Source organism: Phalacrocorax carbo, chromosome 26, assembly GCF_963921805.1.
Source record: "Phalacrocorax carbo chromosome 26, bPhaCar2.1, whole genome shotgun sequence".
In the NCBI taxonomy this organism is placed as follows: Eukaryota; Metazoa; Chordata; class Aves; order Suliformes; family Phalacrocoracidae; genus Phalacrocorax; species Phalacrocorax carbo.
The window spans coordinates 4,460,814-4,483,118 of NC_087538.1; the positions used below are offsets into that span (position 1 = coordinate 4,460,814).

General features: G+C 62.3%; 2 protein-coding genes across 2 annotated transcripts; both read left to right on the forward strand.

Annotated features, from left to right (window-relative positions):
* Nucleotides 1-5,522: 5,522 nt before the first annotated feature.
* LOC135317547 (uncharacterized) lies at nt 5,523-14,163 on the forward strand. The gene is made up of 3 exons (XM_064473834.1): nt 5,523-5,557; nt 6,084-6,469; nt 12,544-14,163. The coding sequence occupies exons 2-3, from the start codon at nt 6,085-6,087 to the stop codon at nt 13,005-13,007; spliced, it is 849 nt and encodes a 282-aa protein (XP_064329904.1). The 5' UTR covers nt 5,523-5,557; nt 6,084; the 3' UTR covers nt 13,008-14,163.
* A 4,437-nt stretch (nt 14,164-18,600) lies between these two features.
* Nucleotides 18,601-22,100, forward strand: LOC135317591 (uncharacterized). The gene is made up of 2 exons (XM_064473906.1): nt 18,601-18,890; nt 20,932-22,100. Exons 1-2 carry the CDS (start codon nt 18,699-18,701, stop codon nt 22,024-22,026), a joined length of 1,287 nt encoding a protein of 428 aa, XP_064329976.1. The 5' UTR covers nt 18,601-18,698; the 3' UTR covers nt 22,027-22,100.
* The last annotated feature ends 205 nt before the right edge of the window (nt 22,101-22,305 follow it).

The window sequence follows — 22,305 nt, forward strand, 5'->3', positions numbered from 1 at the left end:
GCAGAATCTTTGACTTAGATTATGTTTCCGGCAAAGACAGGCCTCGGTATCGCCTGTTCCATGCACTCAATTATCATTAAAATGATTCATCACAATCATTATTATCACCAAAGCCTGGTCTAAACTGGCTAACAGTCCTCTGAGGGACCATCCACCCACCCTTCTAAACCATACGTTTGTGGTTCTCCGTCCCAGGCAGAGAACGTCGTCCGTTCCCCGGAACCTGGCCAGCTTTTTATATTATAGGAATAACATGACGATAATGTAAATCCGCATAAGCGATGCCCTGACCCCAAAACAACTCACGAATTGTCCCTGCTACCACTGGGCAGACGCCTTGCACAATTGGATTTACTGCTCTCAAATCTTGCTATATATAAAATTTGATGGATAAAATTCTACTTATATTTATCTGAATGGGGTAAGGTTGGAGCGTTACACTCCGATTGGCATCCCCGTAGCAGTCCATGAGCCATAAACTTCTCTATTAGGGGTTCTAAACCCTTTCTTCCTTCTAGTTTAATAGGATATCGTTTTCATCTTACCGTTCGTGCTCCGGGTTTCAATGTGATGTTTGCCGGCTCAGCAGCGCGAGATCGTCCTGGGATCCCAGAGGTAACAAATCCGCGCCCTTTATTGACTGCAGTTAAAGAAACAGATCAGTGGTTCACGGTATTAGATTTGAAGGGTGCCTTCTTTTTCATCCCTTTGGAATTTGAAAGCCAAAAGCTATTTGCCTTCGAGTGGGAAAAATCCAAAAACTGGCTGGAAGGCTCAACTGTGTTGGGCTGTTCTTCTGCGGGGGGTTAAAAATAGTCTTAGAAATCAACTAGCTAAGGAATTAGAGAATTGGCAAAAAGAAAATGCAGGAAGAACTTTGCTACAGTATGTGGATGATGTCCTTTAGGGAACAAGAACGTTAGAGGGCTCTAGACCATTGGTCTCTTGAACTCTAGGAGCAGCAGGGTCTAGAGTGTCAAAGAAGACCAAGTTTTGGGGATATGGCCTAAGAAATATGAAGGCTTAAAGGGATTGCCGACCTCTAGCAAGGAGGATGATCAGTGAGCTGAACTGCTCAATGCAGGGAAGATCAAAGATGGATGGTGGATCACGGAAGGTGATCGAGTACCTTCAAGAGAATGAGGGAATTTATGGAACAAGAACACAGAGGAACACATTGTGGGGTCGAAGCTCTTATGGACAATTAAACTCCACCCTTTAACTGCAGGGATGGGAAACAGGGTATCTTAAAGAATATGTGATTCCTCTGGGGAAGGTTTTGTCTTCTCCTAACAGGAATCTACAATCTACAGGGGGGTGGTGGTAAATAGCTCCTTTTCCAAGTGGCAACCTGTCACTGGTGGGGTCCCCCAGGGATCGATATTGGGCCCAATGTTATTCAACACCTTTATAAGTGATCTGGGTACCGGCATCAAGCGTGGCCTGATGGAGTTTGCTGATGACACCAAGGTGAGCAGGGAAGCAGACACTCCAGAGGGGAGAGCTGCTCTGCAGGGAGGTCTGGGTAGGCTGGAGGAGTGGGCCAGCAAGAGCCTTATGAAGGTCAACAAGGACAAGCGCAAGGTCCTGCACCTGGGAAAACATAATCCGGGAGTGCAGCACAGCCTGGGACCCACCTGGCTGGGGAGCAGCTCTGTGGGGAGGGACCTGGGGGTCCTGGTGGGGGGAAGCTCAACAGGAGCGAACAGTGGCTGCTGCGGCCAAGAAGGCCAACGGGATGCTGGGTTGTGTCAACAAGGGCATCGCCAGCAGAGAGAAAGAAGTCATCATCCCGCTCTACTCAGCGCTGGTCAGGCCACACCTGGAGCGCTGTGTACAGTTCTGGTCCCCGCTATACAAAAAGGATGTGGCCAGGCTGGAAGGGGCCCAGAGAGGGGCCACCAGGATGATCAGAGGACTGGGAAGCTGCCGTACGAGGATGGGCTGGGAGAGCTGGGTTTGTTCAGCCTTGAGAAAAGGAGGCTCAGTGGGGGTCTCATCCCCGTGTACCAGGACTTAAGGGGCAGCTACAAAGAAGGTGGAGACTCCCTTTTTACACGGAGTCCCATGGAGAGGACAAGGGGGATGGACACAAGTTGCCCTTGGGGAGATTCCGATTGGACACCAGAGGGAAATTTTTCACAGTGAGGACAGTCACCGTTGGAATAATCTCCCCAGGGAAGGGGTCGACTCGGCCTCGTTGGGCACCTTCAAGTGTCATCAGGACAGGGTGCTGGGCCATCTTGTCTAGGCTGGGCTCTTCCTCGAAAGGCTGGACTAGATGGTCCCTGAGGTCCCTCCCAACCTGGGATTCTGGGATTCTGTGAACAGAGAACACTTTTAGGCCTGGATCCTGCAGTCCACGAATTGCAGCCAGGAGAATGGGTCGATCTAAGGGCTTGGAACAAGGAATCAATGAAAGAACGCTGGGAAGGACCCTTTCGAGTCCTCCTGCCTACATCTACAGCAGCCAGGCTTGATGGAGAAGGGCCGTGGATTCATCACACACGGCTTAAGGAAGGACTCCCACCAGATACGTGGAGTGTGGAGAAACAGATTGAAAGCCCTTTACGGTTGAGATTTAGAAGGGAAATTTGTGAATTGTACTTGGGGTCAGGGCATCGCTCATGCGGATTTAGATTCTACGCAAGGCGTGTTCCCATTTGTAATTATTGTAATTCTGTTTATGAGTTTGATAAAAGTACGGAGGCCAAAATTCTAATTATTGTACTGATGTTAGTGGAAACTGAAGGATCAAAGGACAATTTGGTCTTAAAACTAGTTCAGGGGTTCAGATATTACAAGATATATCAAGTATTACTTTATACTCGTTGCCGCTACCGCATTCAAGTAGAAATTTATTAGAAAGGGATATTTTGACTCTACAGGAGATCCCCCTAGTTAATGTTCCTACAATCAACCTTATCTTCCTCTCGTCTTCCCGTTGGAACCACAATCCAGTGTGAAGCGAATAAAACAAACCGCACTCGGAATGCACTTACTACACCAGCGGGAGGCTTCGCTTTGACGTTCCGACTCATCAAATTGCTTTAGGGGATGTTAACGTTACGTCCATCGTGGAGAAGAATCCCGTTACCCCTCAGTTACGGGGAAAACTCCGAAGAGAATTAAAGGTAGAGCCATGACTTGGCCTGTCAAGAGCTACGAAGGTTGGGTGGGCGATGGGATCGACGTCAGCCCCCGGAATAATGGCTTTTGGGGACTTAGTATTGTTCGCAAATCGAACGCGGCAGATGGGTAGTTTGGCTAACGGCACCGAACGTGGTTCACTCATAAACAAGCAGGTACATCAAACAGGGAAGTGACCTTACAAAATGGTGTAGAGCTGATATTGGCCCAAGGAAGGGGACTAGGTGGCTATTTGGACTTGGATAAGGAGCGTTGTTGGATTCACATTCCCAACGGGACTGAAGATCTAAATAAATAGATTAACCAAATTAGGAAAATGGCAAGGGGAACCTGGGAGTTACAGGAAAGCGCGGAAAACAATCCGATAGACAAAATTCCCTGGTCCCTCAGAGGACTGTTAGCCAGTTTAGACCAGGCTTTGGTGATAATAATGATTGTGATGAATCATTTTAATGATAATTGAGTGCATGGAACAGGCGATACCGAGGCCTGTCTTTGCCGGAAACATAATCTAAGTCAAAGATTCTGCGAGTCTCAAATGAAATATTTCATAGAAGCATGGAGTCATGGAATCATAGGATGTCCTGAGTTGGAAGGATCAAGTCCAGCTTCCAAAGGGGGCAAATTCTTGTTGTAAATAACTAAAGGGTTAAAGTTGCGGCTTGAATCCTTATTAAGCTCAACCCACATCCTGAGATGCCCAAACAACTCAATGAGCCGACTTGTGACAGGAATTCAGGTTCACCGGCTGAGGAACGTCAGGGATTCGTAACAGAAAGAAACGTTCTCCGGCAGGGAAGGTTGAGGGATGCCACAACCATGAAACGATGAAACCAGGGAGAGTCGCATTAACTGGGGGGGAAAGTAATTCCGACAGGGGAGTTTGCGACCCCCCCGACTCAACTGAGGGACAAAAGGCCTACCCGCCCCGTTCCTCTTGAGCATGTGCAGTGAATTCAAATCACGCTGTAGCTTTAAACTTAAGCGAAGACGATACAGGCCAATGGAAGATAAGGATGCTCGGACAGGCCGATGTTTATGCATTAGATGGGTGCGGTGTGTTAACTCTCATATATAAATGTCAAAAATAAACCCCAGTGGGTGTGCATGTTAGGTGGAAACATCTCCCGTGCATCCAGCGCCGAATAAAGTCACGCCTGCCCTTTAACCCGCCCCGTGTCGAGGAGTTTTATTCCCGGTTTTCGGTGACATCATGGTTGTGGCATCCCTCCATCTTCCTTGCCGGAGCATGTTTCTTTCTGTTCCTCAGCTCCTGAACTTTGAATTCCTGTCACAAGTTGGCTCATTGAGTTGTTTGTGTTCCTCAGGATGTGGGTTGAGCTTAATAAGGGCCCAAGCCGCAAGTTTAACCCTTTAGTTATTTAAAACACTGAGGGGGTAAATATAGGCCTTGAGGGGGTAAATCTGGGGCTGGAGGGAGTAAATCTGGGCCCTGAGGGGCTAAAGCTGGGCCCTGAGGGATAATTCTGGGCTCAGGGGTATAAATCAGGGCCCTGAGGGGGCAACTGTAAGCCCTGAGGGAGTAAATCTGGGCTCAAGGCTGTAAATGTGGGGCCTGACGGTGTATATCTGGGCTCAGGGCTGTAAATCTGGGGCCTGAGGGGGCAAATCTGGGCTCTGGGGTGTAAATCTGGGCCCTGAGGGGGTGAATATAAGCTCTGAGGAAGTAAATCTGCGCCCTGAGTGGGTAAAGCTGGCTCTAGGGTATAGATCAGGGCCCTGAGGGGGCAAATCTGGGCCCTGAGGGGGTAAATCTGGGGCCTGAGGGAGTAAATCTGCGCTCAGGGCTGTAAATCTGAGCCCTGAGGGGGCAAATCTGGGCTCTGGGGTGTAAATCTAGGGCTTAAGGGGGTAAATCTGGGCTTTGGTGTGTAAATCAGGGCCCTGAGGGGGTAAGTGTAAGCCCTCAGGGAGTAAATCTGGGGCTTGAGGGTGTAAATCTGGGCTCAGGACTGTAAGTTTGGGCCCTGAGGGAGTAAAGCTGGGCTCTGGGGTGTAAATCAGGGCCCTGAGGGGGCAAGTGAAAGCCCTGAGGGGGCAAATCTGGGCCCTGAAGGGGATAAATCTTATCCCTGAGGGTTAAATGGGAGCTCTAAGGGGTTAGAACTGGTCCCCAGTGGGTAAATCTGGGCCTTGAGGGGCTAAGTCTGTGCCTCGAGGAAGTAAATCTGGGCTATGGGGAGTAAATCTGTCTCATAAGGGGGTAAATCTGGGGCCTAGAGGCTAAATGTGGGTGCTGGAGGGGAAAATGGGGGTCTGAGAGGTGTCAGGACCCAGACGCTGGGTCCCTTCCGTCACCCCGTACGCCTGGGACCCATAGGGGTGTGGGAGGGGCAGTGACGTCGGTGCCACCAGCTCTGGGGACGTTTCCGAGGGACACAAGGAAGTAGGTGCTGGAGGTGGGGGGGGAGGGACGTAACCAAACACCTGGGTCCCTTCCAAAGGGGGGACCCTAGGAGTGGGAGGGGGAATTGGGGAGGTGTGGGGGTGGGGAGCCACACCCGGACGCCTGGGTCCCTTCCATGGCTGCGGAAAGGGAAGTAGAGGCATTGCCAGGACGTGCGGTTCCCCCGTAGCGGTGACGGGGACCCTGTCCGGGCATGTGGGTCCCTCTTGGGTATTTGGGTCCCTCGGAGACACCTGGGTCCCTTCCAAAGGTGTGACCCCATGAGTGGGAGGGCGAGTTGGGGAGGAGCCACACCCGGACACCTGGGTCCCTCCATGGCTATGGAAAGGGAAGTAGAGGCATTACCAGGACGTTGGGGTCCCCCATAGCGGTGACGGGGACCTTGCTCGGGTGCCTGGGGTCCCTCCTGGACGCCTGGGTCCCTCTTATGTCCGTTATGGGGTTGGGGAGGGCTCCCCACCCGGACGCTTGGGTCCCCACCAAGAGACCCCGGGTCACCCTGCAGGATGTCCTCTCCGCCGCTGTCGCTGGCGTCGGCGTCGGCCTCGTTGGCCTCGGAGCGGGCGCTGCGGGCGCTGGTGGGGCTGGCGGAGGCGTTGGGGACGCCGGAGGCGGTGGCGGTGGCGCTGGCGGAGGCGAAGTGGAAGTTGGCGGAGGCGGAGGCGGCGCTGAAAGGGCTGGTGGCGGCCATAGAGGCGGCGATGGCGGCGGCGGCGGAGTTGCCGGCGCCGGGGCTCAATGCCGAGGGGCTCTACCGGGCACTGGGGGCGGCCGCTGAAGCCAGCGCTGCCGAACTGGAGCGGGAGCTGAGCGCGAACCGCCGGCGCCGCTGGCGTCTGAAGGTGATCCGGACTGTTGCCCTCACTCTGATGCTTCTGTGTGCCCTCCCATGTGAGTATGGACCGGTACAGACCAGAGTGCACCAGTTCAGACCAGTAGGGAGCCCTGCAGATCGGCTAGGACCAGTAACACTGGTAGAGAACCTCACAGACCAGTACAGACCAGTAGGAAGCTCTACAGACCACTAGACTCTCTCTCACCCTGACCGGTACAGGCCAGAGTGGACCAGTTCAGACCAGTAGGGAGCCCTGCAGATCGGCTTGGACCAGTAACACTGGTAGAGAACCTCACAGACCAGTACAGACCAGCAGGGAGCCCTAGAGACCAGTACAGACTGGTTTAGACCAGCAAGGAACCACTGTGGAGCAGTAGAGACTTCATTTTGTCCTGACCAGTATAGGCCAAGATGGACCAGTAAAGACCAGTAGGGAGCCCTGCAGACCAGTAGAGACTTTCCCCTGCTCAGACCAGTATGGACCAGTTTAGAGCAGTAGGAACCAGTTAAGACCAGTAGGGAGACCTACAGCTCAGCTTGGATCAGTAATGCCAGTAGAGAACCCTACAGACCAGTAGGAACCAGTAGGGAGCTGTACAGACCACTAGAGACTTCCCCCTGCCCTGACCAGTATAAACCAGTAAGGACCAGTAGAAAACCCTACAGATCTCTTTGGATTACTAATACCAGTAGAGGACCCTTCAGACCAGTAGGAACCAGTAGGAAACCCTACTGACCAGTAAAAACTTTCCCCGGCCCTGACCACTATAGACCAGTCTGGAGCTATATGGGCCAGTAAGGAGGTCTACAGACCAGTTCAGGCCAGTATATACCAGTAGGGTCTAGTAAAGACCAGTGGGATGGCTACAGACCAGTGTAGAGCTTCCCCTGCCCCACCCAGTATGGGCTGGGGGACACTGGGGACAACAACTGGGGACACCCAGAGGGGATGGGGTGACTGGGATGAGACTGGGGACACTGGGATGGGCTGGGGACACTGGCAGGCACTGGGGACACTGGGAGGGGACTGGGGACACTGGGAGGCACTGGGGACACTGGGAGGGGACTGGGGACACTGGAAGGGGCTGGGGTCAGTGGGATGAAACTGGGGTCAGTGGGATGAAACTGGGGACACTGGGAGGGGACTGGGGTCAGTGGGATGACACTGGTGACACTGGGATGACGCTGGTGACACTGGGATGGGACTGGAGACACTGGGAGGGGCTGGGGACACTGGGAGAGGGCTGGTGACACTGGGATGGGACTGGTGACACTGGGAGGGTCTGGGGACACTGGGAGGGGACTGAGGACACTGGGAGGGGCTGGGGACACTGGGATGGGACTGGGGACACTGGGAGGGTCTGGGGACACTGGGAGGGGACTGGGGACACTGGGAGGGTACTGGAGACACTGGGATGGGACTGGGGACATTGCAAGGGCCTGGGGTCAGTGGGATGGCACTGGGGATGCTGGGAGGGACTGGGGACACTGGGAGGGGCTGGGGTCAGTGGGATGACACTAGGGACACTGGGATGGGACTGGGGACAATGGGAGGGGCTGGGGACACCAGGAGGGTCTGGGGTCAGTGGGATGACACTGGTGACACTGGGAGGGGACTGGGGACACTGTGATGGGACTGGGGACACTGGGATGGGACTGGGGACACTGGGATGACACTGGGGACACTGGGAGGGGACTGGGGACACCAGGAGGGTCTGGGGTCAGTGGGATGTCACCGGTGACACTGGGAGGGGACTGGTGACACTGTGAGGGGACTGGGGACACTGGGATGGGACTGGGCACACTGGGAGGGGACTGGGGACACTGGGAGGGTCTGGGGACACTGGGAGGGTCTGGGGACACTGGGATGGGACTGGAGACACTGGGAGGGTCTGGGGACACTGGGATGGGACTGGGCACACTGGGAGGGGACTGGGGACACTGAGAGGGAGTGGGGACACTGGGAGGGACTGGGGTCAGTGGGATGACACTGGGGACACTGGGATGGGCTGGGGACACTGGGATGGGACTGAGGACACTGGGATGGACTGGGGACACTGGGAGGGGACTGGGGACATTGCAAGGGCCTGGGGTCAGTGGGATGAAACTGGTGACACTGGGAGGGTACTTGGGACACTGGGAGGGGCTGGGGTCAGTGGGATGACACTGGGGACACTGGGGTGGGACTGGGGACACTGGGAGGGACTGGTGAAACTGGGAGGGGACTGAGGACACTGGGATGGGCTGGGGTCATTGGGATGACACTGGGGACACTGGGATGACACTGGGGACACTGGGAGGGTACTGGGGACACTGGGAGGGACTGGGGACACTGGGATGGGACTGGGGACACTGGGAGGGGTCTGAGGACACTGGGAGTGACACTGGTGACACTGGGATGGGACTGGGGCCATGGGAGGGGCTGGTGAAACTGGGAGGGGACTGAGGACACTGGGAGGGTCTGGGGTCAGTGGGATGACACTGGGGACACTGGGACCGTACTGGGGACACTGGGATGGGACTGGTGGCACTGGGATGGTCTGGGGACACCAGGAGGTACTGGGTACACTGGGATGGATCTGGTGACATTGGGAGGGACTGAGGACACTGGAGGGACTGGGGACACTGGGAGGGACTGGGGACACTGGGAGGGGGCTGAGGACACTGGGAGGGACTGGTGACACTGGGATGGGTCTGGGGACACTGGGAGGGGCTGGTGAAACTGGGGTGACACTGGTGACACTGGATGGGACTGGGGTCAGCGGGATGGCACTGGGGTCACTGGAAGGGGACTAGGGACACCAGGAGGGGCCTGGGGACACTGGGATGGAACTGGTGACATTGGGAGGGACTGAGGACACTGGAAGGGGCCTGGGGACACCGGGAGGGTACTCGGGACACTGGGAGGGGCTGGGGACACTGGGAGGGGACTGGGGACACCAGGAGGGTCTGGGGTCAGTGGGATGACACTGGTGACACTGGGAGGGGACTGGGGACACTGGGAGGGGCTGGTGAAACTGGGGTGACACTGGTGACACTGGGAGGGTCTGGGGTCAGTGGGATGGCACTGGGGTCACTGGAAGGGGACTGGGGACACCAGGAGGGGCATGGGGACACCGGGAGGGTACTCGGGACACTGGGAGGGGCTGGGGTCACTGGGATGACACTGGGGACACTGGTAGGGACTGGGGACACTGCGATGGGACTGGGGACACTGGGAGGGGACTGGGGACACTGGGAGGGACTGGGGACATTGGGAGGGGGCTGAGGACACTGGGAGGGACTGGGGACACTGGGATGGGACTGGGGATACTGGGATGGGACTGGGGACACTGGGAGGGGCTGAGGACACTGGATGGGACTGGGGACACTGGGAGGGACTGGGGACACTGGGAGGGTCTGAGGACACTGCGAGGGGACAGGGGAAACCAGGAGGCACAGGGGTCAGGGGGATGACACTGGGGACACTGGGATGGAACTGGGGACACTGGGATGGGACTGGGGACTTGGGATGACACTGGGGACACTGGGAGGGGACTGGGGACACTGGGATGACACTGGGGACACTGGGAGGGGCTGGTGAAACTGGGAGGGGACTGAGGACACTGGGAGGTGCTGGGGTCAGTGGGATGACACTTGGGACACTGGGAGGGGACTGGGGACACTGGGAGGGACTGGGGACACTGGGAGGGACAGGGGACACAGGGATGGGACTGGGGACATTGCAAGGGGCTGGGGTCAGTGGGATGACACTGGGGACACTGGGAAGGTACTGGGGACACTGGGATGGGACTGGTGACACTGGGAGGGGCTGGTGAAACTGGGAGGGGAGTGAGGACACTGGGATGGGCTGGGGTCAGTGGGATGACACTGGGGACACTGGGAAGGTACTGGGGACACTGGGAGGGGACTGGGGACACTTGAAGGGTCTGGGGTCAGTGGGATGAAACTGGGGACACTGGGAGGGGACTGGGGACACTGGGATGGGACTGGGGACACTGGGAGGGGCTGGGGACACTGGGAGGGACTGGGGACACTGGGAGGGTACTGAGGACACTGGGAGGGACTGGGGTCAGTGGGATGGGACTGGGGACACTGGGATGGGCTGGGGACACTGGGAGGGACTGGGGACACTGGAAGGGTACTGAGGACACTGGGAGGGACTGGGGTCAGTGGGATGGGACTGGGGACACTGGGATGGGCTGGGGACACTGGGATGGGACTGAGGACACTGGGATGGGCTGGGGACACTGGGATGACACTGGGGACACTGGGAGGGGCTGGTGAAACTGGGAGGGGACTGAGGACACTGGGAGGTGCTGGGGTCAGTGGGATGACACTTGGGACACTGGGAGGGGACTGGGGACACTGGGAGGGACTGGGGACACTGGGATGGGACTGGGGATACTGGGATGGGACTGGGGACACTGGGAGGGGCTGAGGACACTGGATGGGACTGGGGACACTGGGAGGGACTGGGGACACTGGGAGGGTCTGAGGACACTGCGAGGGGACAGGGGAAACCAGGAGGCACAGGGGTCAGGGGGATGACACTGGGGACACTGGGATGGAACTGGGGACACTGGGATGGGACTGGGGACTTGGGATGACACTGGGGACACTGGGAGGGACAGGGGACACAGGGATGGGACTGGGGACATTGCAAGGGGCTGGGGTCAGTGGGATGACACTGGGGACACTGGGAAGGTACTGGGGACACTGGGATGGGACTGGTGACACTGGGAGGGGCTGGTGAAACTGGGAGGGGACTGAGGACACTGGGATGGGCTGGGGTCAGTGGGATGACACTCGGGACACTGGGAAGGTACTGGGGACACTGGGAGGGGACTGGGGACACCTGAAGGGTCTGGGGTCAGCGGGATGAAACTGGGGACACTGGGAGGGGACTGGGGACACTGGGATGGGACTGGGGACACTGGGAGGGGCTGCGGACACTGGGAGGGTACTGAGGACACTGGGAGGGACTGGGGTCAGTGGGATGGGACTGGGGACACTGGGATGGGCTGGGGACACTGGGAGGGGCTGGGGACACTGGAAGGGTACTGAGGACACTGGGAGGGACTGGGGTCAGTGGGATGGGACTGGGGACACTGGGATGGGCTGGGGACACTGGGATGGGACTGAGGACACTGGAAGTGGCTGGGGTCAGTGGGATGGTACTGGGGACACTGGGAGGGGACTGGGGACACTGGGATGGACTGGGGACACTGGGAAGGGCTGGGGACACTGGTAGGGACTGGTGACACTGGGATGGGACTGGGGACACTAGGAGGGAACTTGGGACACTGGGATGGGCTGGTGACACTGGGATGACACTGGGGACACTGGGAGGGTACTGGGGACACTGGGAGGGGACTGAGGACACTGGGATGGGCTGGGGTCAGTGGGATGACACTGGGGGCACTGGGATGGACTGGGGACACTGGGATGGGCTGGGGTCAGTGGGATGACACTGGGGACACTGGGAGGGGACTGAGGACACTGGGATGAGACTGGGGACACTGGGATGGGACTGATGACACTGGCATGGGACTGGGGACACTGGGAGGGGCTGTGGTCAGTGGGATGGTACTGGGGACACCGGGAGGGCACTGGGGACACCGGGAGGGTACTGGGGACACTGGGAGGGGACTGAGGACACTGGGATGAGACTGGGGACACTGGGATGGGACTGATGACACTGGGATGGGACTGGGGACAGTGGGAGGGGCTGGGGTCAGTGGGATGGTACTGGGGACACCGGGAGGGCACTGGGGACACCGGGAGGGGACTGGGGTCAGTGGGATGGTACTGGGGACACCGGGAGGGCACTGGGGACACCGGGAGGGGACTGGGGACACTGGACGGGGCTGGGGTCAGTGGGATGACACTGGGGACACCGGGAGGGCACTGGGGACACTGGGAGGCGCTGGGGTCAGTGGGATGACACTGGGGACACTGGGAGGGACTGGGGACACCGGGAGGGCACTGGGGACACTGGGAGGGGCTGGGGTCAGTGGGATGACACTGGGGACACTGGGAGGGACTGGGGACACCGGGAGGGCACTGGGGACACCGGGAGAGCACGACACCACTGGCTGATGTCCCACCCCCGCCACCGTCCCCGCAGTGTCCCTGGACGTGGTGCGGGAGGCGCTGGGGGTGACCCAGGAGAGCCACCTCATCCCCTGCCTGGCCACCCTCACCTTGGCCAGCCAGGTGGCCCTGTGGGGCGCGGGGACCTCCAAGCGTCACCTGGCCCTGGCCGCCAGCCACCAGCGTCACCAAGCCCACCGCTACCACCGCCTGGCCCGCAGCGCCGCCGCCACCGCCGCCGCCGCCGCCGCCGCCACCTCCGAGGCGGCCAAGGCCCTCGCCGCCGCTAACGTCACCTTGGGGACGCTGGAGGAGGTGTCCGGTCACCTCAAGTCCTTGGTGGACGCTGTCACCCAAGACCTGGAGATGGCTCAAGGCTTCCCCGCCAGCGCCCGGGCCCTGGGGGACGCCGTGGTGGCCTTGGGGACGGGGATGGGGGACGGGGAGGGGATGCAGAGGTTGGCCCACGTGTTGGAGACTCTGCCGGGAGAGGAGTAGGGACAGGGACGGGGACACCGGGAGGGTCCTGCTTGTCCTGGGGTCACCAGGAGGTCCCTTCTCCATCCTGGGGTCACCAGGGTGTCCCCTGCCCCACCTGGGGACACCACAAGGGTCCTCCTCGTCCTGGGGTCACCAGGATGTCCCCTGCCCCACCTGGGGACACCACAAGGGTCCTCCTCGTCCTGGGGTCACCAGGATGTCCCCTGCCCCACCTGGGGACACCACAAGGGTCCTCCTCATCCTGGGGTCACCAGGATGTCCCTTGTCCCACCTGGGGACACCACAAGGGTCCTCCTTGTCCTGGGGTCACCAGGAGGTCCCTTCTCCATCCTGGGGTCACCAGGATGTCCCCTGCCCCACCTGGGGACACCACGAGGTCCCTCATGTTCTGGGGTCACCAGGATGTCCCCTGCCCCACCTGGGGACACCACGAGGTCCCTCATGTTCTGGGGTCACCAGGATGTCCCCTGCCCCACCTGGGGACACTGGGAGGGTCCTCCTCATCCTGGGGACACCAGGATGTCCCTTCTCCATCCTGTTGACACCCCAATGTCCCCTGTCCCACCCAGGGACACCAGGAGGGTCCTCCTTGTCCTGGGGACACCAGGAGGTCCCTTGTCCCACCTGGGGACACCACAAGGGTCCTCCTCGTCCTGAGGATACCTGGAGGTCCCTTCTCCATCCTGGGGACACCAGGAGGGTCCTCCTTGTCCCACCTGGGGACACCAGGATGTTCCTTCTGCAACCTGGGGACACCACAAGGTCCCTCATGTTCTGGGGTCACCAGGATGTCCCCTGCCCCACCTGGGGACACCGGGAGGGTCCTCCTCGTCCTGGGGACACCAGGATGTCCCTTCTCCATCCTGGGGACACCCTGACGTCCCCTGTCCCACCTGGGGACAACAGGAGGTCCCTCATGTTCTGGGGACACCAAAATGTCCCCTGTCCCATCGGGGGACACCAGAGGGTCCTCCTTGTTCTGGGGACACCAGGATGTCCCCTGTCCCACTTGGGGACACTAGGAAGGTCCCTCCTTGTCCTGGGGACACCAGCATGTCCCCAATCCCATCTGGGGACATCAAGGACGTCCCCTTTGTGGTCCAGGGACACCAGGGATGGGTTGGTGACACCGTCCCCTGTCCCCCCAATAAACCTCAGGGACGTTCTGAGCCCCCAACCAGTCACTGGGGGTTGGGGACATGGCAGGGACATGGGGACGCCAGGGGACAGGGGGACACACCCACAGCCCCCGTTCAGAGGACACCAGGAGGGGGGACGTCCCCAAACCATCCCCATCAGAGGGCTTGGGATTCTCCCCAGTGTCCCCAGGGACCCCTGGCTGGATGTTCCCAAGCCATGGGGGACATGGTGGGGACACAGGGGCCTGGTGGGGACACGCTGGGGACAAGCCATGGCCGCACTGGGGACATCATGGTGCCATGTTGGGGACACGCTGGAGGCCAGCGCTGGGGACACACTGGGGACACCCTGGGGACATCATGGTGCCATGTTGGGGACACGCTGGAGGCCAGCACTGGGGACACACTGGGGACACCCTGGGGACATCATGGTGCCATGTTGGGGACACGCTGGAGGCCAGCACTGGGGACACACTGGGGACACCCTGGGGACATCATGGTGCCACGTTGGGGACACGCTGGAGGCCAGCACTGGGGACACCCTGGGGACACCCTGGGGACATCATGGTGCCACGTTGGGGACACGCTGGAGGCCAGCGCTGGTGACACACTGGGGACATCATGGTGCCACGTTGGGGACACGCTGGAGGCCAGCACTGGGGACACACTGGGGACACACTGGGGACATCATGGTGCCATGTTGGGGACACGCTGGAGGCCAGCACTGGGGACACACTGGGGACACCCTGGGGACATCATGGTGCCACGTTGGGGACACGCCAGAGGCCAGCACTGGTGACACACTGGGGACACCCTGGGGACATCATGGTGCCACGTTGGGGACACGCTGGAGGCCAGCACTGGGGACACACTGGGGACACCCTGGGGACATCATGGTGCCATGTTGGGGACACGCTGGAGGCCAGCGCTGGGGACACACTGGGGACACACTGGGGACATCATGGTGCCACGTTGGGGACATGCCAGAGGCCAGCGCTGGGGACACACTGGGGACACCCTGGGGACATCATGGTGCCATGTTGGGGACACGCTGGAGGCCAGCGCTGGGGACACACTGGGGACACCCTGGGGACATCATGGTGCCATGTTGGGGACACGCTGGAGGCCAGCACTGGGGACACACTGGGGACACCCTGGGGACATCATGGTGCCATGTTGGGGACACGCTGGAGGCCAGCACTGGGGACACACTGGGGACACCCTGGGGACATCATGGTGCCACGTTGGGGACACGCTGGAGGCCAGCACTGGGGACACCCTGGGGACATCATGGTGCCATGTTGGGGACACGCTGGAGGCCAGCACTGGGGACACACTGGGGACACCCTGGGGACATCATGGTGCCATGTTGGGGACACGCTGGAGGCCAGCACTGGGGACACACTGGGGACACCCTGGGGACATCATGGTGCCACGTTGGGGACACGCTGGAGGCCAGCGCTGGTGACACACTGGGGACATCATGGTGCCACGTTGGGGACACGCTGGAGGCCAGCACTGGGGACACACTGGGGACACACTGGGGACATCATGTGCCATGTTGGGGACACGCTGGAGGCCAGCACTGGGGACACACTGGGGACACCCTGGGGACATCATGGTGCCACGTTGGGGACACGCTGGAGGCCAGCACTGGTGACACACTGGGGACACCCTGGGGACATCATGGTGCCACGTTGGGGACACGCTGGAGGCCAGCACTGGGGACACACTGGGGACACCCTGGGGACATCATGGTGCCATGTTGGGGACACGCTGGAGGCCAGCGCTGGGGACACACTGGGGACACACTGGGGACATCATGGTGCCATGTTGGGGACATGCCAGAGGCCAGCGCTGGGGACACACTGGGGACACCCTGGGGACATCATGGTGCCATGTTGGGGACACGCTGGAGGCCAGCACTGGGGACACACTGGGGACACCCTGGGGACATCATGGTGCCATGTTGGGGACACGCTGGAGGCCAGCACTGGGGACACACTGGGGACACACTGGGGACATCATGGTGCCACGTTGGGGACATGCCAGAGGCCAGCACTGGGGACACACTGGGGACACCCTGGTGACATCATGGTGCCACGTTGGGGACATGCCAGAGGCCAGCACTGGGGACACACTGGGGACACCCTGGGGACATCATGGTGCCACGTTGGGGACATGCCAGAGGCCAGCACTGGGGACACACTGGGGACACCCTGGGGACATCATGGTGCCACGTTGGGGACACGCTGGAGGCCAGCACTGGGGACACACTGGGGACATCATGGTGCCATGTTGGGGACAAGCTGGAGGCCAGCACTGGGGACACACTGGGGACACACTGGGGACATCATGGTGCCACGTTGGGGACACGCTGGAGGCCAGCACTGGGGACACACTGGGGACACCCTGGGGACATCATGGTGCCACGTTGGGGACACGCTGGAGGCCAGCACTGGGGACACACTGGGGACACCCTGGGGACATCATGGTGCCACGTTGGGGACACGCCGGAGGCCAGCGCTGGGGACACACTGGGGACACCCTGGGGACATCATGGTGCCACGTTGGGGACACGCTGGAGGCCAGCACTGGGGACACACTGGGGACACACTGGGGACATCATGGTGCCACGTTGGGGACACGCTGGAGGCCAGCACTGGGGACACACTGGGGACACCCTGGGGACATCATGGTGCCACGTTGGGGACATGCCAGAGGCCAGCACTGGGGACACACTGGGGACACCCTGGGGACATCATGGTGCCACGTTGGGGACACGCTGGAGGCCAGCACTGGGGACACACTGGGGACATCATGGTGCCATGTTGGGGACACGCTGGAGGCCAGCACTGGGGACACACTGGGGACACCCTGGGGACATCATGGTGCCATGTTGGGGACAAGCTGGAGGCCAGCACTGGGGACACACTGGGGACACCCTGGGGACATCATGGTGCCATGTTGGGGACACGCTGGAGGCCAGGACTGGGGACACACTGGGGACACCCTGGGGACATCATGGTGCCACGTTGGGGACACGCTGGAGGCCAGCACTGGGGACACACTGGGGACACACTGGGGACATCATGGTGCCACGTTGGGGACACGCTGGAGGCCAGCACTGGGGACACACTGGGGACATCATGGTGCCATGTTGGGGACACGCTGGAGGCCAGCACTGGGGACACACTGGGGACACACTGGGGACATCATGGTGCCATGTTGGGGACACGCTGGAGGCCAGCACTGGGGACACACTGGGGACACACTGGGGACATCATGGTGCCACGTTGGGGACATGCCAGAGGCCAGCACTGGTGACACACTGGGGACACCCTGGTGACATCATGGTGCCACGTTGGGGACATGCCAGAGGCCAGCACTGGGGACACACTGGGGACACCCTGGGGACATCATGGTGCCACGTTGGGGACACGCTGGAGGCCAGCACTGGGGACACACTGGGGACATCATGGTGCCATGTTGGGGACAAGCTGGAGGCCAGCACTGGGGACACACTGGGGACACCCTGGGGACATCATGGTGCCACGTTGGGGACATGCCAGAGGCCAGCACTGGGGACACACTGGGGACACCCTGGGGACATCATGGTGCCACGTTGGGGACACGCTGGAGGCCAGCACTGGGGACACACTGGGGACACCCTGGGGACATCATGGTGCCACGTTGGGGACATGCTGGAGGCCAGCACTGGGGACACACTGGGGACACCCTGGGGACATCATGGTGCCATGTTGGGGACACGCTGGAGGCCAGCACTGGGGACACACTGGGGACACCCTGGGGACATGGTGCCACACTGGGGACACGCTGGAGGCCAGCACTGGGGACACACTGGGGACACCCTGGGGACATCATGGTGCCACGTTGGGGACACGCCGGAGGCCAGCGCTGGGGACACACTGGGGACATCATGGTGCCATGTTGGGGACACGCTGGAGGCCAGCACTGGGGACACACTGGGGACACCCTGGGGACATCATGGTGCCACGTTGGGGACATGCCAGAGGCCAGCACTGGGGACACACTGGGGACAAGCCCTGGCCACACTGGTGGCTCTAGGTCCCTGTTGGGGACACTTTTGGGGACATCGGGGGACACTGGGGCCTGTGGAACCCTGTTGGGGACATGGGGGGGACATGGGGGACCCCGACAACCTCAGGTGGCCATGCTGGGGCCACATTGGGGACATTGTGGGGGGACATCAGGGACCCTACGGCTGCCTTGGGGACATCAGGGGACATCACGGTGGCTCCATGACCCTGTTGGGGACACTTTTGGAGACGTTGGGGGACACTGAGGGACACCGGGGGCTGTGGGACCCTGTTGGGGACATGGGGGGACATTGGGGGACCCCGAGGGCTGTGTGTGGCCATGCTGGGGCCACACTGGGGCCATCGGGGGGGGGGACGACGATGGGACATCAGAGTCCGTGGGGTCCCGTTGGGGACAGCGGGGGGGGACACCGAGGGACGTAGGTGGCCATACTGGGGTCACCGGGCGGGTGACGGCCCCGCCGGTGATGGCCCCGGTGGCGGCGTCCCCTCGCCCAGCCCCCGTGGGCCGAGCCCGGCCCAGCTCCGGGGCCATGTACAGCCGCCGCCGCCACTCCCCGGGCCTCCGGTGTCCCCACGGCGTCCCCACGGCGTCCCCACCGCCGCCACCGCCACCCATGGAGACCCCGGAGGCCAGCGGGGCCATCGTCCCCCTCGAGGTGGGACAAATCACAGCCCTCCCCCCCTCCCCCCCTCCCCGCCCCCGGTGGTGGGGGTGGGGAGGTGGGGGGACACGGGCGGGTGGCAGGGGGGTGGCAGAGGGGACACGGGGACGGTGGGGACGAGGAGCGGGGCGGCAGGGGGGTTATGGGGGTGGCAGAGGGGGCGGGGGGACAGAGGATGGGGTGGCAGAGGGGATGGGTGTGGCAGAGGGGACAGGGGACGGGGTGGCAGGGGGGTGGCAGAGGGGATGGGGGGACAGGGGGACAGGGCTGTGGCAGATGGGAGGGGGGTCAGGGGTGGCAGGGGGGTGGCAGAGGGGACAGGGGTGGCAGGGGGGGACAATGTGATTGGGACAGGGGGGTGGCAGAGGGGTTGGGTGTGGCGGGGGGGACACTGATTGGGACAGGGGGACAGGGCTGTGGCAGAGGGGAGGGGGGGACAGGGGTGGCAGGGGGGTGGCAGAGGGGTTGGGGGTGGCAGGGGGGGACAATGTGATTGGGACAGGGGGTGGCAGAGGGGTTGGGTGTGGCAGAGGGGACAGGGGACGGGGTGGCAGAGGGGAGGGGTGGCAGAGGGGTTGGGGGTGGCAGAGGGGACAGGGGACGGGGTGGCAGGGGGGTGGCAGAGGGGTTGGGGGTGGCAGGGGGGGACAGTGTGATGGGGACAGGGGGACAGGGCTGTGGCAGAGGGGAGGGGGGTCAGGGGTGGCAGGGGGGTGGCAGAGGGGTTGGGGGTGGCAGGGGGTGACAATGATGGGGGCAGGGGGGTGGCGGGGGGGGTCAGGGGTGGCAGGGGGGTGGCAGAGGGGACAGGGGTGGCAGGGGGTGACAATGACGGGGGCAGGGGGGTGGCAGAGGGGACAGGGGTTGCAGAGGGGGACAGTGTGATGGGGACAGGGGGACAGGGCTGTGGCAGAGGGGAGGGGGGTCAGGGGTGGCAGGGGGGTGGCAGAGGGGACAGGGGTGGCAGGGGGGGACAATGTGATTGGGACAGGGGGGTGGCAGAGGGGTTGGGTGTGGGGGGGGGACACTGATTGGGACAGGGGGACAGGGCTGTGGCAGAGGGGAGGGGGGGACAGGGGTGGCAGGGGGGTGGCAGAGGGGTTGGGGGTGGCAGGGGGGGACAATGTGATTGGGACAGGGGGGTGGCAGAGGGGTTGGGTGTGGCAGAGGGGACAGGGGACGGGGTGGCAGGGGGGTGGCAGAGGGGTTGGGGGTGGCAGGGGGGGACAGTGTGATGGGGACAGGGGGACAGGGCTGTGGCAGAGGGGAGGGGGGGTCAGGGGTGGCAGGGGGGTGGCGGGGGGGGTCAGGGGTGGCAGGGGGGTGGCAGAGGGGACAGGGGTGGCAGGGGGTGACAATGACGGGGGCAGGGGGGTGGCAGAGGGGACAGGGGTGGCAGAGGGGATGGGGGGACAGGGGGACAGGGCTGTGGCAGAGGGGAGGGGGGTCAGGGGTGGCAGGGGGGTGGCAGAAGGAATGGGGTGACGGGGGGTGACAATGACGGGGGCAAGGGGGTGGCAGAGGGACAGGGGATGGGGTGGCGGGGGGGTGACAAGGTGACGGGGACAGGGGGACAGGGCAGTGGCAGTGAGGTGACAGGGGGATGGTGGTGATGGGGAAGGGGGTGGCAGGGGGGTGACGGGGACAGGGGGTGGCAGGGGGACAGGGGACGGTGGGGACAGAGGACGGGTGGCAGAGGGAATTGGGATGGCAGGAGGTGACAAGTGCCATGGGGGACCCCAGGGTGACCTCTGGGCACCCTGAAGGTGACAAGGGCCTTTGGGGGACACTGAGGAAGGGACGAGTGCTAGGGGGGACCCCAAGGTGGCATCGGGAGACCCCCGAAGGGGACATCAGGGGACCACAGAGGACATGGGCAACCCCGAGGAGGGGACATGGGAGAAGCCCAGGGTGACACGGGGACCCCAGAGGGGACAGGGGGGACCCCAGAGGGGACTAGAACCATAGGGGACCCCTGGGAGAGGACAAGGGACACGGGGGGGGACCCTGCCACCGGCCGTGTCCCTCTCCCCAGGTGTCCCCAGAGCTGCTAGAACCGCTGGTGACTGTGGTGGCCGTCCTGGGCGAGCTGGGGGCCGCTGCGGGGGACGTCCCCCTGACGGGGACACAGGGCTCGCTGCGGGGCAAGCTGGTGGCCCTCGTCACCACCATCAAGCAGGCCATGGGCCACCGTCACGGCGAGGCCACCCGCCTCCGTCACGCCCTGGCCGCTGCTGGGACCACCGGGGCCGCCATCGGGACCACCGTCGGGACCACCCCTGAGCCCGCTGTCCCCAGGGCCACCACGGGGGACGCCTGGGCTAACGTGGCAGCCGTCGTCCGCGAGTGGCGGAAGGCGGTGGCCTCGGCGAGGAGCACCTGGGACGGGGTGACACAGGATGCCACGTGCCTGAGGGACGCGTGTGGGACTGTGGCCGCCACCGGGGCCACCGCCGAGGCCACCGCGGGCCACCTGGCAGCGGCGGTGGCCCGGCAGGACGGGGCACACCGGCAGCTGCTGTTGGACACCCGGGAACTACCGGTGGCCACGGAGTTGGCCGCGGCGTTCTCGGAGGTGGCAGCCCACAGGGATCGGGTGGCCGAGGCCTGCGCGGGGTTGTGCGCGGCCACCGAGGCCACCGAGAGGGCGGCGGTGGCCACGGTGGGGGCGGCGGTGGCTGCGGAGCGGAGGCGGCGAGCGGCGGCGGCCGGCGGAACCCTGGAACGCTTGGTGGCCGCCTGTCACGGCGTCACCCGCTTCTACCGTCACCTCCAGCACCTCCTCGAGGCCATCGAGGCCAGCGTGGCCCTTACGGCTGCTGGATGTGGTGGCCCTGAGGGGGGACGCGGTGGCCCTCAGGCTCCTGGGGTGGCCCAGGAGGCCCCTGGGGTGGCCCGGGAGGCCCCTGGTGTCCCCGAGGACCTGATGTCAGCGGTGGCGGTGGCCGAGATGCTGTGGGACGCCAGCGCCCACCTGGCCCAAGGTCACCTCCTGAAGACACTGGGGGTGGCCCGGGGCCTGCTGGTCACCTTCGGTGTCCCCGATGCCACCGCGGCCGCCACCGTGGCCCAGAACTGCCGGGACGCCACCGCCGCGCTGCCGGGGCTGCTGCGGCGGGGACGGCGGTAGGTGACCGCGGTGGCTTTGCTGGAGGGGACCGGTGGCATTAACACATCACCGCCGCAGCCCTGGTTTTGGGTCACTTTGTCCCCAGTTCGCGTCCCGTCCACGCGCTGGCGCGTCACCTCTCGCGTGTCCCCTCTCTATCCCCTTTAAATGTCCCCACGGGGGTTCCCGGTGTCCCCAAGAGCCACCACGACCGTGAAAGTGGATCCCGGTGTCCCCACGGGGAAGTTCGGTGTCCCCAAGGCCACCGCAGCGGTCCCCGGTGTCCCCAGGGCCACCACG

Bases quoted from the DNA above. Each gene is read 5' to 3' on its own strand.
- LOC135317547 (XM_064473834.1), top strand. From the start codon at position 6,085: ATGTCCTCTCCGCCGCTGTCGCTGGCGTCGGCGTCGGCCTCGTTGGCC. The intron at 6,470-12,543 runs GTGAGTATGGAC...CCGTCCCCGCAG, and splicing joins GCTTCTGTGTGCCCTCCCAT to TGTCCCTGGACGTGGTGCGG.
- LOC135317591 (XM_064473906.1), top strand. From the start codon at position 18,699: ATGGCCCCGGTGGCGGCGTCCCCTCGCCCAGCCCCCGTGGGCCGAGCC. The intron at 18,891-20,931 runs GTGGGACAAATC...CCCTCTCCCCAG, and splicing joins GGGCCATCGTCCCCCTCGAG to GTGTCCCCAGAGCTGCTAGA.